Source organism: Equus asinus, chromosome 6 (assembly GCF_041296235.1).
Source record: "Equus asinus isolate D_3611 breed Donkey chromosome 6, EquAss-T2T_v2, whole genome shotgun sequence".
Lineage (NCBI taxonomy): Eukaryota > Metazoa > Chordata > Mammalia > Perissodactyla > Equidae > Equus > Equus asinus.
The window spans coordinates 70,107,549-70,122,356 of record NC_091795.1 but is presented as its reverse complement, the minus strand read 5'-3'; the positions used below and the strand labels follow the sequence as shown (position 1 = coordinate 70,122,356).

At 34.8% G+C, this 14,808-nt stretch overlaps 1 protein-coding gene across 2 annotated transcripts in view; it reads right to left on the bottom strand.

Annotated features, from left to right (window-relative positions):
• Nucleotides 1-14,808, bottom strand: part of SOS1 (SOS Ras/Rac guanine nucleotide exchange factor 1) — a 147,078-nt gene that overhangs the window by 47,049 nt on the left and 85,221 nt on the right. For both annotated transcript variants that reach the window (XM_044772279.2, XM_044772280.2), the window contains exons 6-8: nt 12,535-12,678; nt 10,004-10,114; nt 9,827-9,925 (exon numbers count right to left, since the gene is read on the bottom strand). In XM_044772279.2, coding sequence (XP_044628214.1) covers nt 9,827-9,925; nt 10,004-10,114; nt 12,535-12,678 — 354 coding nt within the window. The remainder of the gene's footprint in view (nt 1-9,826; nt 9,926-10,003; nt 10,115-12,534; nt 12,679-14,808) is intronic.

Genomic DNA, 14,808 nt, shown 5'->3' with positions numbered 1-14,808 from the left:
GGGAGATTTGTGATAACCCAGATGAGATGATCGTAACCCTCACAGAGTATTGAGAGGAAATCAAGAGATGATGAACCCAAAAGAAGATCCTTGTCAAGAATGAAAAGGACTTACTTAGTGACCAAGTGGATATGATGTAGAGAATAAGGGAGAAGAGGTGAGGATTTCCAGATTTCTATTCTGAAGAACTAGATGGTAGTGGGACTACTCACTGAGAGAATGAGCACGGAAAGATAGTTTTGCTAGGGAAGAGAGCAAGTTTTGAAGAAAGTGAATTTGAGGTGCTCACACAACAAGAAGAGCGTTCAACAGACAGCTGGACAATGAATAGCTTACATTTCCCCATTTTCCTCTTTATACTCCTGTCTTCATTGAATCCCTTTAATCCAAATGAGACCAGCACAAGTTCCTGATTTTCTTCAATCGGCCAAAATTGACTTTTGGTATGACAGGTTTGTTACCTGACAGCAAAGGGTCACTGCTTTTTCTAGATTAACTTCATGAGTAAATGATGGGTTTGGGGGTAAGGGAAGAAGAAGGTGTGATGTGGTTCAGGACACGCTACCCCAAAAAATGCCATGCTGCATCTGAGTATTTTAAATTGAAAGAGTTTGAGGAAACAGCAGAAAGGAAGAAGAAGGTCAGTGACCTTCCTGCTTCTGTTTCCTCAAACTCCTTCAGCTTAAAATATTCAATATGCCAAGGCTTCTGTGTCACGTGAAACTTATATTAAATAAATTTGTATGCTTTTCTCCTGTTAATCTGTCTTTGTCTGTTTACTTTTCAGACCTAGTCAGGGACTCTAGGAGGACTGAAGAAAAAACTTTCCTCCCCTACAGGTGCTTGGGAGCTGAAGTATTAAAATACACACACACACAGTTTTTAATGGAGAACACTATGACATGTAAATTATATCTCAATAGAGCTGTTTTTAAAAAAAGTAATAATTTAACACTTTTAGCAGATGCTAAATATCTGCTCTTCAGCTTTCTGTATACCTATCAGAGTAGAATATCTTCATTCTCAAAATGGGCTTCTAATGGTTTTAGTAATCAGACTGAGGGTAAGTTCAATTTCCAATCTGAAATGTGCAGTAACCAAAAAACTCATAAGATTTTAAGGTTTTAAAAAAAGTAAATGGCAACATCTAAATATTTACAGCAACATTTTATCTATTGAGAATTCAAATATTAATTTTAAAAATACATTTAACCAAGAGAAGGGAAAACAAAAAATTTATTGTTGATTCAGTCAGTTTAAAGTTTATGATTAAAAACACTTTACACTAAGGTTTACAATTAGACATTTTATTTGGGGTTTCTTATTAATTAAAATGGGTACTTAAAATTTTATTCTAAAATTTGCAAAGTACTTAAAAGCAGAGAGAATAAAATAATACTCATATCCTTCATCCATATTGGGCAGTTCTTAAGATTTTGCTAAATTGGCTTTATTCATCCCCCTTTGTATTTTTTTGTTGCCCATACAAATGGAAAATAAAATTAATATAATCATTTAAATATATAATAGGAATTAAAACTGTCTCTGAAAAAGTTTTTCAGCATGTCCAATCAAAAGAATGATAGAGGCAGATAATGATAAAAGTATTATTTACTATTCTCTATTAGTAAACTAATTCCCAAGTTAAATATTAGAAATTCTGAAAACGTTTTAAAACAGAGAGGCACTTAATGAAAGAAAAAAATTTTACACCTTAAAAAAAAAGACTGCAACATACTGAAAGCAGCCAAAATGCTGGTGAATAGGGTTACCAAGCTCCTTTCATTTTGACTTAGAATCACTATTTTTACAGTGAGGCCAAGTTTATTTTTATTATTAGCTTTTTAAAGAAAAGGAGAAGGTCAGGTGAATTTCTAGCTAAAAAAGAAAATTTATTTGATGAAGAAGTCATTACACAACAGCAAAAAAAGAAAAACAGGGAAAGATGTTTCTAAGTATCACTGTTGTGTTTTTCAGATTAAAATAATCCTAGTTAATTGTAAAAATATTTTACAATTTCCTCTAATTGGATTAAATTTGTGTACTGTTTTTGTTTGGGAATATTTCAAACCCAAGCATGGCATCTAGGTAAGGGAAAAGACAAAAGATGATTTAAGAATAAGTAAGAGCAATTAAAAAAAAATAAATGCAACTGATTTTTAAACATGCACAATATTCAAATAATATTTTAAACAGGATCCAACTATTCCTATCTTTGAATTTATTAAAATATATTTTCTAACATTAGCAGCTCTCCCACCTACCTGAGAAACCTGAGTTGGCAACCCTTTACTGTTTCCCCTCCTACTTTGTAGACATCATAGCCATAACAAATACTGAAGAAGAGCTATTAAAATGCAAGAGCTTTCAGTAATGGTGGTGGAGTGAAGAAGTCTTGAGAACCCTCCCACAGATAAGAATTATACAATCTGGATAAAATATAAAAAATAACTATAGGCACTAGAAAACATCTAAAAGAAAGCATAAGCCAGCAGTGCAATTACTCTTGAAAAGCTGCAACTAGAAAGTGTACACTTTTGAGATGAGGGCTTTCCCCAACCTCCCATGGTGACAGTGGGCAAGAACTAGAGGAAAGGAGTAGCTTTACAGGCTAGAGATGAAAGAGAGCAGAGTTTAAGAGGAAATTTAAGGGGGAAATCTGGAAGTGAATGAACTGCAGAAGGGTTGTGACCCCAAATCTGAGAATAAACTCTACCCAGATCCCTGGCTAAACTCTCCATGGGTGGGAAGACCACAGGGAGCCTGGCAAAAAAGGAAGCAGAGACCAAAAAGGAATATACTCTTGATAGATGGAGCGGCAGTGGATGAGTTCTGCTGCTTTTCTTAAATGGAATTTATTTCCCAACTGTACACAGCTCAGGCAGCAGGAAGCTGAAGCCTTAGTGGTTTAAAGTGCCAGAGGATAGAGCCTGAGGTTGGCAGAGCAGCTGGAAATTAAGGGGGAATCTCCAGGTGTAAGGGAACCACAAAGACTGTGCCCCCAAAGCTGAACATAGTCTTTGCCCAAACACTTGTTTGACTGCCAAATCATCTAAGTGTAGGGGAGATCCAAGAGAGTCAGGCTGAAAAATCAGCATATAGAAATCCTAAAAAACCCACAACAATCCTCCACACAACAGAATCCAGAGTTGTTAACTAGTAAAAAAAACCCCAGGAAAATGTGCACATTCAGGGAAAAAGGCAGTTAATAGAAACTGACTCCAAGTGGGCCCAGATGTTGGATTTAGGAAAGACTTCAAAATGACTTTCATGATCATGTTCAAAGAATTAAAGGAAAACACGGTCTTACTGAGTGGACAGATAGGGAGTCTCTGGAAACTATAAAACAAAATCCAAATGGAAATTCTAGAATAAATAATTATAACTAACAGTTCTATTGACAGATCAATAGAAATGACCAATTTGAAGAACAAAGAGAAAAAAAGACTTAAGAACAATGAACAGTTTCAGAGATCTGTGGGACAACATAAAGTGGTTCAACATACATGTAACTTGTGTTCCAGGAGAGAAAGTGAGAGCAAAATGGCAAAAAATGCAATAATGTAACAGCAAGTTAAAATCTGAAGTATGGAGAGAAGTCTCAAACTTTAAACAGGCAATCAATCCTAAAAAATATTAGGATATCTCATGTATGAAAACAAAATACCTTTTAAAACTATCTCTCTGTTCTTATCAGAGAAAAAATTACCAAAACTATAAATGCCCCTCATAGCAAGTTGATTTAAAATTAAAAATTGGAGTAGTACAATAGTCAGCTGTTTGTTTATGATGGTTCCTGAATTATACCATCCTACGTTTAACTTTAAACATTCAACATCTGTGGTCAGATATGATACCACTCAGTGCACTGCTTTGAGCCCATGGTTTCTGGATAATAATTTCTCAATTTAGAAAGCTAGTTCAGGGGAATGGAAGCTAGACAGACCTCTTCTGGGCTCTTTTTATTATTATTATTTATTTATTTTTTTTGAGGAAGTTTAACCCTGAGCTAACATCTGCCACCAATCCTCCTCTTTTTTTGCTGAGGAAGACTGGCCCTGAGCTAACATCCATGCCCATCCTTCTCTACTTTATATGTGGGATGCCTACCACAGCATGGCTTGCCAAGTGGTACATAGGTCCGCAGCAGGGATCTGAACCGGCGAACCCCGGCCTGCCAAAGCGGAACATGTGAATTTAACCACTGAGCCACCGGGCTGGCCTCTTTTCTGGGCTTATTTTTATGATACTCAGAGAGAAGAAATGTTTTCTAAATTTCCTCTTATTGCTGGTATTAAGACATCAGCTCATGGAGAGTATAAAAAATGGCCTGAAGCATAGAACAATTAAACCAGATGCAGAACACAGAAAAAAAGTGTATAAAAAATTATCTAAAGTAGAATGATACTGTCCAGCTCCCAAACTAGAAAAGCAGCAAACCAAAGCCATTAACAATGCATACAGGATATTCGTAGTAGGGGTCTGCAGAGTGTATTTCTTTACAAAGAGCTTTTGGCAGACTATGTGAAGGCCACTAGTGGGTATTTAAAGTGTATAATGTAGAACAATGTTCATGTTTGCCTTTTCCAATTTGTTTTATGTAGCATTAAAAAAAGGGGACTACTTTGGGAGGAAAAACTACTTTCAACATTTCTCAGTTCTTGATCCTAAGTTTTCCACTCACTGCACATTCAGTTCTAAGTTGTTATCTGTAATCCTTTCCTACAATTCCTGTACTTAAGCATTTGGGGCTACAGTTTTTGTAATATTTGTGATGTTAAGGGGAAAAAGTTAAGAACTATTCTTCAAGTCAGTTTAGTACACAAAAATCTAGGAATATTAGAAAATTTCATGTTAAATTTTAACATCTAGCAAGGTCCAACCATGTGAGCACTCAGATTACAGTCTTTAGCAATCTTATTTCCTAAAATAAAGCTTGTGATCAAGATAAACACTGCACTGTTATACATATATGGGTTTAAGAAAGCCAATATACACTGGAGAGTCAGAAAAACAAAAATGAATTTTTATAATATACCAAAAACTAATTGTAATGGGTTGAACTATGTTCCCCCAAAAGATATGTTCAAGTCCTAACCCCTGGTACCTGTGAATGTGATCTCATTTGAAAATTGAGTCTTTGCAGATATAATCAAGCTGAGATGAAGTCATATTGGATTAGGATGGGCCCTACATCTTTGATTTGGGGTCTTTATAAGAGAAAGGAGAGACAGATTTGGATGCAGAGATAACAGAATAATGTGAAGCTGTGAAGAAAGTGATGTGAAGATGGAGGCAAAGATTGAAGTGATGGCATCTATAAGCCAAGGGATGCCAAGAATTGCTGGAATCCACCAGAAGCTAAGAAGAGGCAGGAAGGATTCTTCCCTAGAGCCTTTAAAGGGGGTAGGGCTCTGTCAAATCCTAATTTCGGACATCTAGTCTCCAGAACTGTGGAAGAATAAGTTTCTGTTGTTTTTAAACCACTCAGTCTGTGGTGCTTTGCTTTGGCAGCCCTCAGAAACTAATACACTAATGTACATACAACAATAGAGATTTGAACCTTTTTTTTTTTAAGGAAGATTGGCCCTGACCTAACATCTGTTGCCAATCTTCCTCTCTTTTTTTACCCCCCCCAAAGGCCCTCAGTACATAGTTGTATGTCCTAGTTGCAGGTTCTTCTAGTTCCTCTAATGTGAGATGCCTCAGCATGGGTTGATGAGCAGTGCTAGGTCTGCGCCCAGGATCCAAACTGGCGAACCCCATGCCCCTGAAGCAGAGCATGCAAACTTAATTACTGGGCCACGGGGCTGGCACCTGAACTAATTTTTTACATTGAAGGACCCTTACTCTTCCCTAGGTTATACGGACCCAGCAGACTGGCAACAGAATAGGTAATCCTCTAGGGATCTGATTGGTTCAAAATCATCCTAGATGATTTTTTTCTAATATTTGTCTGAGTATACCTTAAGGAGTTAAAATCAAGTTAACATAAAAGGTTAACATTTTTGTTGAACCGAACGCCGTACTGATTTGCTATCCTTCAAAATACTGGTCTACTTATTTACTTAGCCCCAAGAAACAACTCTAAATTTTTTAATAAAGCAAATTAAACTTCATGTAGAAAACCACATTATTGGAGCAATGTGGTTTTCAAAAGGACACGAAGTTTTTTCAATTCATAAAAATGAACTTTAATTTGAAAAAATTAATCAAAGCTTCCAAAGACTTGACTGCTAACTTTAACTTGCTGGAAAAAGAAAAGAATATTTTATTTTCAGTTTCAGTAACAATAAAGTCTTATACCATTAACAACTAAACTTTTATTTTCTGAACTTGTAAAGTTTAAGGCATTCTATGTTTCCAAAATAAATATAATTATATACAATTTACAGTTAAACTTCTTTTAAAATATAGACATTTATAGGAATTCTAAGGAAAATTTATTTTATTTTTGCCATTCATTTTATTGAATGTCTAAGTGCTAAACATTACTAAGCATGAGAATTCAGATACACAGGGCTCAGTTCCATTCTTCACGGAGCACAAAGTCTTATGACAAGGTAGACAATAAAAATGGGACAAATTCTATAAAGAAGTATAAAGAGAGAGGGAGCTCTGTAAAGGACCAGCCCAGGGAACCAAGGGAACTTGACAGAGGAACCAACATTTGAACAAACTCTTTGACAAGGAGGAATTTCTCAGATGAAAAGGTAAGGTAGACAGAAGAGGAATTCCAGGGAAATGGGAAAAAAGAAAAGGATACGGAGTGCTATACAGATCTGACATATCCAGGGCTACTACAAAATTTTTTATGGCTAACGCGTAAAGTGGGTAAACATCAAGTATTGAGAGATGAGGCTGGAGAGAGGCTAAAGAATGTACATTTTGTATTGTAGTTCACAGGGAACCAACTGCACTTTTCAAACTGGGAATTCCATGAGGTATAAAGACCATATAGGAAGTTGCTACAGCAGTCCAGGCAAGACATGCTGAGGGCGTGGACTAAGGCAGTCAGTGGAATGGAAAGAAGAGGATGGATTCTAGAATCATTTCTGGAGTCAAATCATGATGTTCTGCTAAAAAAGGAGAGAGAAGACTCAAGGGTGGCACTAAGGCTTCTGGTGAAGGGACCTGAGGCAATGAACAAAGATATGGAATATAGGAAAAAGTATAGATTTGGGCAGGCAGAGGAAGGGGGAATTCATGAGGAATGAAGGGAGTAAAATGTTGGTTTAAGATATCTGCAGGACAAGAAGAAAAGCCTCTAGTAACGACAATACTCAGTATGTATATTCTTTACCATATATGAAGTTATTTTACATACATTATCTTGGTTAAAAGAACAACCCAGTGAAATAAGCATTTCACAGATAAGGAAACCAGGGCTCAAACGGTGAACTGGCTTGTTGCAGGCCACTCAGCTGGCAGCTACCGGGCTAGGATCAGAGAAGAAACATCAGACTCCTATCTACTCTGGTGAGCTTTCAAAAGCCATTCCATGCCATAGATAAATTATGGCTAGTTTCCAATTGTCACTGATGTCTTAGCATTTTGCTGGTTCCCACTGCCCCAAGTTAATGCAATCATTGTTGAGTCCAGAATCACCAAGTCCACACTGGCATCTAGAGGAATGGCAATACCCAGAAGAAAAGAAATTTAGAACTAGTACGAATCATGCAGTTGGAAAAAATCTTAGACGCTTAGGAGTTAGAAGGTCTTTCAGTCCATCTGATGGAGGAACCCACTAGGACAGTTTCCCAAAATAACTTCCAGAAATGTGGTACATTTTAAAAGGATCCCATGGTCTAATTAATTTGAGAAATCCTGGAAAACAATTAGATTGCTTTATTGCACAATTTCACAAAAGCTTTAATATTCTAACGTCCACTGAAAATTTCTAGGAGAATAACTAAGGACACGTATTCCCTAAACATATTTGACCACTGAACATTCCCCTCCAACTTTTTTTTAGAGTATCTCATGGGATTAGCATCCCACAGAATACACTTTGAAAATACTGCTCAATGAAAATATTTACTTAAGCAACACACCAACAAATACAAATTAAAGATAAGTACAAATAGTACATTAGTGCTGAGGAAATGCAGAATAAAAGGAGTGATCACAGTCTGTGGGATTAACTAGGCAAAGTTTCCAATATATTGCTAATTTTGCAATGGAACTCAGGCAGTAATATGAACCAGGGATACACATGCTTAAACCAGGAGAAGTCTTAAATTGCTGAATGATGCACTTATAAATAAAAATTCTATTACCATGACTTAACAGTTTAAAAAATTATTAATTGCCTGTTTTGGGGGAAGTAAATAATTAATTTCTTTTATATTATTAAAATGACTAGGTTTTAAAGCCTTCTGAACCTTCATCAAAGCTTCTTATTCTTATTTATAAATTAATAACTGCTTCAAGATTTCATATGGCCTTTATCCTTCAGAATTTCATTACATTTTCAGGTAAAAATCCCATTGTTAGAGACACCCTTATGAAGAAGGATTCTATAAAAACTTATTTGCAAATATCCCATGATTATAGTTTGCCATAATGAATTCTTTGTAAAGAATGATTTTACACACCAAATGCTCCCTCTTGATTATCCTCTTAAGATAATCATCCTATATTACCAAAGACCTTAAATATTATGCTGTTTGCAGTCTACAACAGAGAGCTAAGAGCTCTGTAATTCTGACTGGTGATTAAATTCTTTTAACTCTTAATCCTTTCCCAATTCAAACAGTCTTCCTTGAGAAATCTAACTGAAGTCCAAATTACTACAATGTAAAGAGACCTGGCAGAATGGAAGGGAATGTAGGGATGGAGTTCCTCCAGTTTACTAAATTCATAAGCCTTCTACTCATTCACTGGTTCATTACAGAGACCATTTCATCATGTACTCCTGTAAACTATAAATATGATTTCTAGTAATATATTCTTCATACACAAAATTATGATACTAAACAGAATTTTTCTTTAATGAAACATTCTTTTAAAAGCTAAAGAAATAAAATAATATTAATGCATGTCTTATTTTGTCTTTATGGGGTAGTTCATTAAAGGTAAATAGAATATCTTTATTATCTCATTCATTATTTTAAATTTTTGAAAAAAATTTGATGTTTTTTAGGACATATTATCCATAATCCAAAGGAGACATCAATACATAAGATATTTAAAAGTAATTCACTTTGAGCTATGCTATTGAATTAGAATTTATACAAACTAAGGTTCCTTTTTTCCTTAGTTAATTTCAGTGAATAACAGAAAAAGGGGGGGGAAGCAATACTCTTTCCTTTCAGTCAGTGCTTCTTAAATTGAGTATTTTGAACTGTGATCAAAGGGAGAATTTTTACCATGACTATATATAGTTCACTGTTTCTAAAGTAATGATAAGCAGTTTTATAGAGAGAGTTGCAAACTTGGGCTATGAAAATTAGATAATTAAGCTTCCCCATTACTTTGGCCCATTCCCACACTGGGTCCCTTATCTAAAACCCTGAATCTGCTGAGGTCTCAAAATGGAGACTTGGATGCATAAATCCAAGGTTGTCTCCAAATCATCGGCCATGTAAACAAAAAGTAAGGGCACAGGATTAAAAAATCTGATGATTGCTTTAAAACTCTCTATTAAAACTGGAGAAAATATGCCACTCTTTTTGCAGATTCACTTACATTTGCTTCTTAACTAGAAAAAGAAAACAGATACAGACTAATGTTCATGGATGCTCACATAATAGTTCACAAATGAATTGGTAAAAAGTTGCATCACACTTCAATATTTTACAAGTTGCAGTAAGAATTTTCTTACCTTCAAAAGTTCAAAGTAATGTAGACAGTGGTAAACAGGGGCTAGAAGTAGCCTGGGTAAAACATACTGAACAGCTTCTTTGAAACCTTCGCCTATTGACTAGAAAACAAAGTGATTTAATTTTTTTTTAAGTTTACTTTTCAGATATCATATATCTTGATTTAAAAATTACTGTACCTGCAAATAGAGTGCTGCTCCAGGCTTTGATAGCTGACTAAGGAAATGATCATGAAAGCCAGGTCGTAAAATATCTCGAGCATATGATTCATATGGATCAAATGCCAGTTCCTCAGAAAATAAAGAAGGGAAAACATAAATAATTTTTCTCCAAGGTAAAACATAACTTACCACCATAAACAGAAAGATTAACTTACAACACATCTATGCCAGCACAATTATATATTTCTTTTAAAGCCTCAAAACAAAATTACATGGCTATTAATTACAATTTTAATAGAATAAATCTAATATTCTCAAGTAAGGCAGTAGACCAGTTCCTTCTGATGAGTAATGGGATCCTTATATGTTATGACATCTCTAGTAGAGTATTATCAACAAACGTCATCAAAATGGGCAGACTTTTGGTTCTTGAAAACAGAGTTTAGCCTAAACAACAAAAGAATATAGATCTCTACAACTAAGCAAAGTATAAACATTTAGAATACTAGTGCCAGACATTCATTTTCTCATGGTTATTTCTTAGTGGTAGACTTTTACTTTCACATTCGGTAAGCCAGAGAGCACAGTTTTTATATCATCTAAAATTCATTGTTACGGTTTTCACAAAACAAACAATTTAATAAAATTGCCAAAAACTTTACCATCATAAATCATTAATAAATTAAACAACTCTAATGGTTAGGTCTAAAAGAGTAGAATCTACTGTTTTTGATGATTCCTGAGGAAAAAGAGAGTAATGTCTTGATTTTAGCAGGAGGTAGGATCTCTACTCTCTTCCATCCTGTGTCCTATTCCAGGTAAGAAAAAAAAACCCTTTTGCTCTAGATTCTAGCAAGAGCTCATTTCTATGAAGGGTAATTCTAGAAAGAAGAAGAGGACATCTAGTGGAAGAGTGCAGCAGAAGGAAGTGAGGGAATGACAAAACAAATGACATTTATGTTAAGTTACCCTTAATGTTGTTTCTTAGATTGTCTTTTAAAGGAAAGATTAAATAATAACACAAGATCCAAAATCAGAAGACCTGAGTTCCGTCCTTTGTGAAATGCAATACGGTATATAAAGTTCCAAGTCATCCTGAATTCCTTGAACTGACTCCTAGTTCATTTCCTAATTTCAGTTTTTTCAATTGACTTCCCACCTAAAAATTCCTATAATAATATAACACCAGAAATTGTAGTCCATTGTAGATTTTACAAGAATGGACAATAAGGTTTCAACAATAACAACAGGAGGGAGTCAGGTATGAATAGAGTAGATGGGAAAGAGGAACAAAAATGTGATTAGATGCTTACATCTTAGGTCTCTTGAATTCTAGAAATTATCACATACAGCAAATAATGTTTGCCTTCCTCCTCTTTCAATAAACTCTTATTATAGAATTTTTATGACAACTATATACATAAAGGAAAGGCTATACAGCATAGTGGCTTAAAAGCATGCCTTTAGAGTCTGTAGAGACCCAGGTTCTAATTCCAATTGTACTACTTATTAGCCATGTCACGTTTGACAAACTACTTATTCTCTCTAAGCCAGTTTCCTCATGGAAAATGTAGATAATACCTACTTCAAGGGCTTGTTTTAGGAATTAAATGAGATATCATATATAAAGTGCTTACAATAGCATATAGCATATGCATATGCTAAGCACTGAATAAATGGCACCTAGTATTATCATTCTAAAGTAATTTATCTCAAGAGAAAAAATTGACAACTAACTGGGTGGGCATCCAAGCTGTCATCACATAGCCCATCTCTATCAGACATATAATAATTATAATAAATTATAATATGCGAGAACAAAACAAGAGCTAGAAATCTCAGAATGGCTATCAATGACAACTTATTAGACTAACTCATATATTTTAGCATCTGAAACATCCAAGGAGAGGGTTATCATTTTTCTGTCCCTATGGGTCTGAATCGTCTAGGTCCTGGACTAGATTTTCCTATTCACTTCACCCCTCCTAATCTAAATAATAATGTGCTTTTATCATATATCGAGCAGCTTACTGTGTGAAGGTGGTTATCTAAATATTTCAAGTAGGTTATTTTATTTAATTTTCACAAAGATCCTGAGTCCTATTATTGCCCTTGTTTTACATAGATATGGGGATTGAGAGATGTGAGAACAGCTGCCCACAGTCACATACAGCTAGTAAGTAGCAGAGTTTACACTGGAACACAAGTAGTCCGACCTCAGATCCAAGCCCTGTGGCCTCTTCATTGATAGGGCATTCATCGACTTTTCTTAACCTTGCTATGTAAGACAGATGATTGAGTGTCAGCTGTAAATGCCTCCCCTCTGTGGGATCCACTTTTTAAAAATGGATGAGAGATTACTTTTTCTATGTCTCATAAGATAGTAGAAACAAATGTTGACAATAACCCTATGAGGAAGGGGCAATACAGCTGAATAGTCAGCAGTTAGTATTATGACTTTAGCTAGAAACAAGAATTACGATTCCAATTTTAATGCAAATATAGGGTTTTTATGCAGATTTTTTGGGGTACATAATCAAAGTATTTACCTCTGCTAAGTCTTCAAAGCAGCTTCCTACTAATGGATGGGGACTGCCTTCATCTGTCATTTCTACAGTATCTTCTATGTGGCCCAGTAACTTTACACTAAGTTCGTGTATATCTACTATACGACTAAATATATTTTCTACATCCTGTAGGGAGGAAAAACACATTAATTCAGTTAGGTTGTATAATATAAAACAAATTTTGAGCCAATCAGTCATTTTACAATCATGAAATTTAACATGGCAGATATGTGAGAAATTTTAATTATTTACAAATATAAGACAATTCAAGAATTTCCTTTGCAATGATCTACAATTTGCAAATACATTTCTCTAGGTCAGTGGTTCTCAAACTGTTTGGTCTCAGGACTCCTTCATGTTCTTAAAAATTACTGAAGACTCCAAAAGGCTTTTGTTTATAATTGTATCTATCAATATTTACTATATTGAAAGTTAAAACCAGAAAATTTTAAAACATTTAAAAATAACAATAGCACTTTTATGAAAAGTAACTGTATTTTTCTAAAACAAACAAAAAATTTAGTGAGAAGAAAGGCACTGTTTTGTGTTTTTGCAAATCTCTAACATCTAGCTTAATAGAAGAAAGCTGCATATATATTTCTGCATTCAATCTGTTGTGATACATTGTTTTGGTTAATACATATGAAGAAGATCTAGCCTTACACAGATATATAGTTGGAAAAGGAAGGAGTATTTTAATGGTCTATTCAAATAATTGCGGATACTCTTTTCTTATTCTGTATACTTTATGGAGATATGTCACACACCATAAAATTTACCCTTTTAAAGTGTACTATTCAATGATTTTTATATATTCACAGAGCTTTTCAAACATCACCACTAGCAAACTCCAGAATATCTTCATCACCGCAAAAAGAAAGCCTGTATCCATTAGCAACACACTCCATTCTTCTCTTCCCCTCAGTCACTGGCAGCCACTAATCTTTCTATCTCTATAGATTTGCCTATTCTGGACATTGCATATAGATGGAGTGAATATCCTTTTATGATATTACACCAAAACTCAACAAATGTTAGTTTCTTGAAGGTCAGTAATAATCTGTAATCTGAAACCATATAAATTTTGTATGGTTACTTTAAAATCCATTAGTCTATTCTGAACTTCGAATGGATCCTTTACCCATGTGTGATTTTGTAGCATTACGAATTTGGTCACTTGAAAAATATTGGTCCACTGAGTTCTGCAGATATTCCAAATGTTAACACATTTCACTATACAGTATTAAAAGACCAAATCCATTTGTATCACCACCGATCATGGGAGTGGATACAAATTTTCAAAAATTCTAATTTCACTTGAAAGCTCAAATTTTATCACTGTCAACAAACACCAGTTATTTTCCTTAAAGTGACAGCTTCACTTCATTCATTTTCTTCCCCCATTTCGTTCATTTTTGAGAACAGTCTGCCAAATACACAAGTCTGAATAGTTTGTCAATCATTCTTTCAGGAAAAAGTAATGTTTCACGAAAAAAGTCGCTAGTTCACTTTGCAACTCAAACAATCCCACAGCACTTTTCCTCAAGACAACCACCACACTTCGGCATGCAGCAGAAGCACTTTATGTGTGCCTCCTGTCTGACCCAGCTCTTCTCTTACTCAGGCTTTCTTGTGGCATGCCAAGCTCTTGTTCTACCAGTAAGGACAAAGAATCCGTATAGTCCCCTTTGACCTCATTTATTCATTCTACTCTTCTATTATCTTATTTTTATTACAAATATATATGCATACAAGAATGCTCAATACAACACTTTGTGACTTCTGTACGATTTCCTTAAGGTTAGATTCCTGGAGAAAGACTTTTGTCATGGGGTTAGTATTTAAAATGTCAACAGATATTTTCTAAAAAAGAGTCCACTGGTTTACCCTCATATAAGTTGTTAAGGGGAGTAACAGTTTTGTCAAATCCTTACAACAGTGAATATTGCCAATCTTAACTTTTCGAAAAATGCTTAGATAATTGAAAAACAAGTACTAGTTTGCTGGAAACAAGAATTAGGATTCCAATTTTAATGCAAATATAATGTTCAATTACTATTTTTTTATTTGATTATCAGTGACTTTTTTTTGTGTCAAATCAACTGTGAGGCATGATTCATATCCAATAAGATATATCAGACCCCCAGCGGATGCCTGAAACCACTGATAGCCCGAACTCTCAATATACTGTTTGCCCTATACATACATACCTACAATAAAGTTCAATTTATAAATGAGGCACAGTAAGAGATTAAC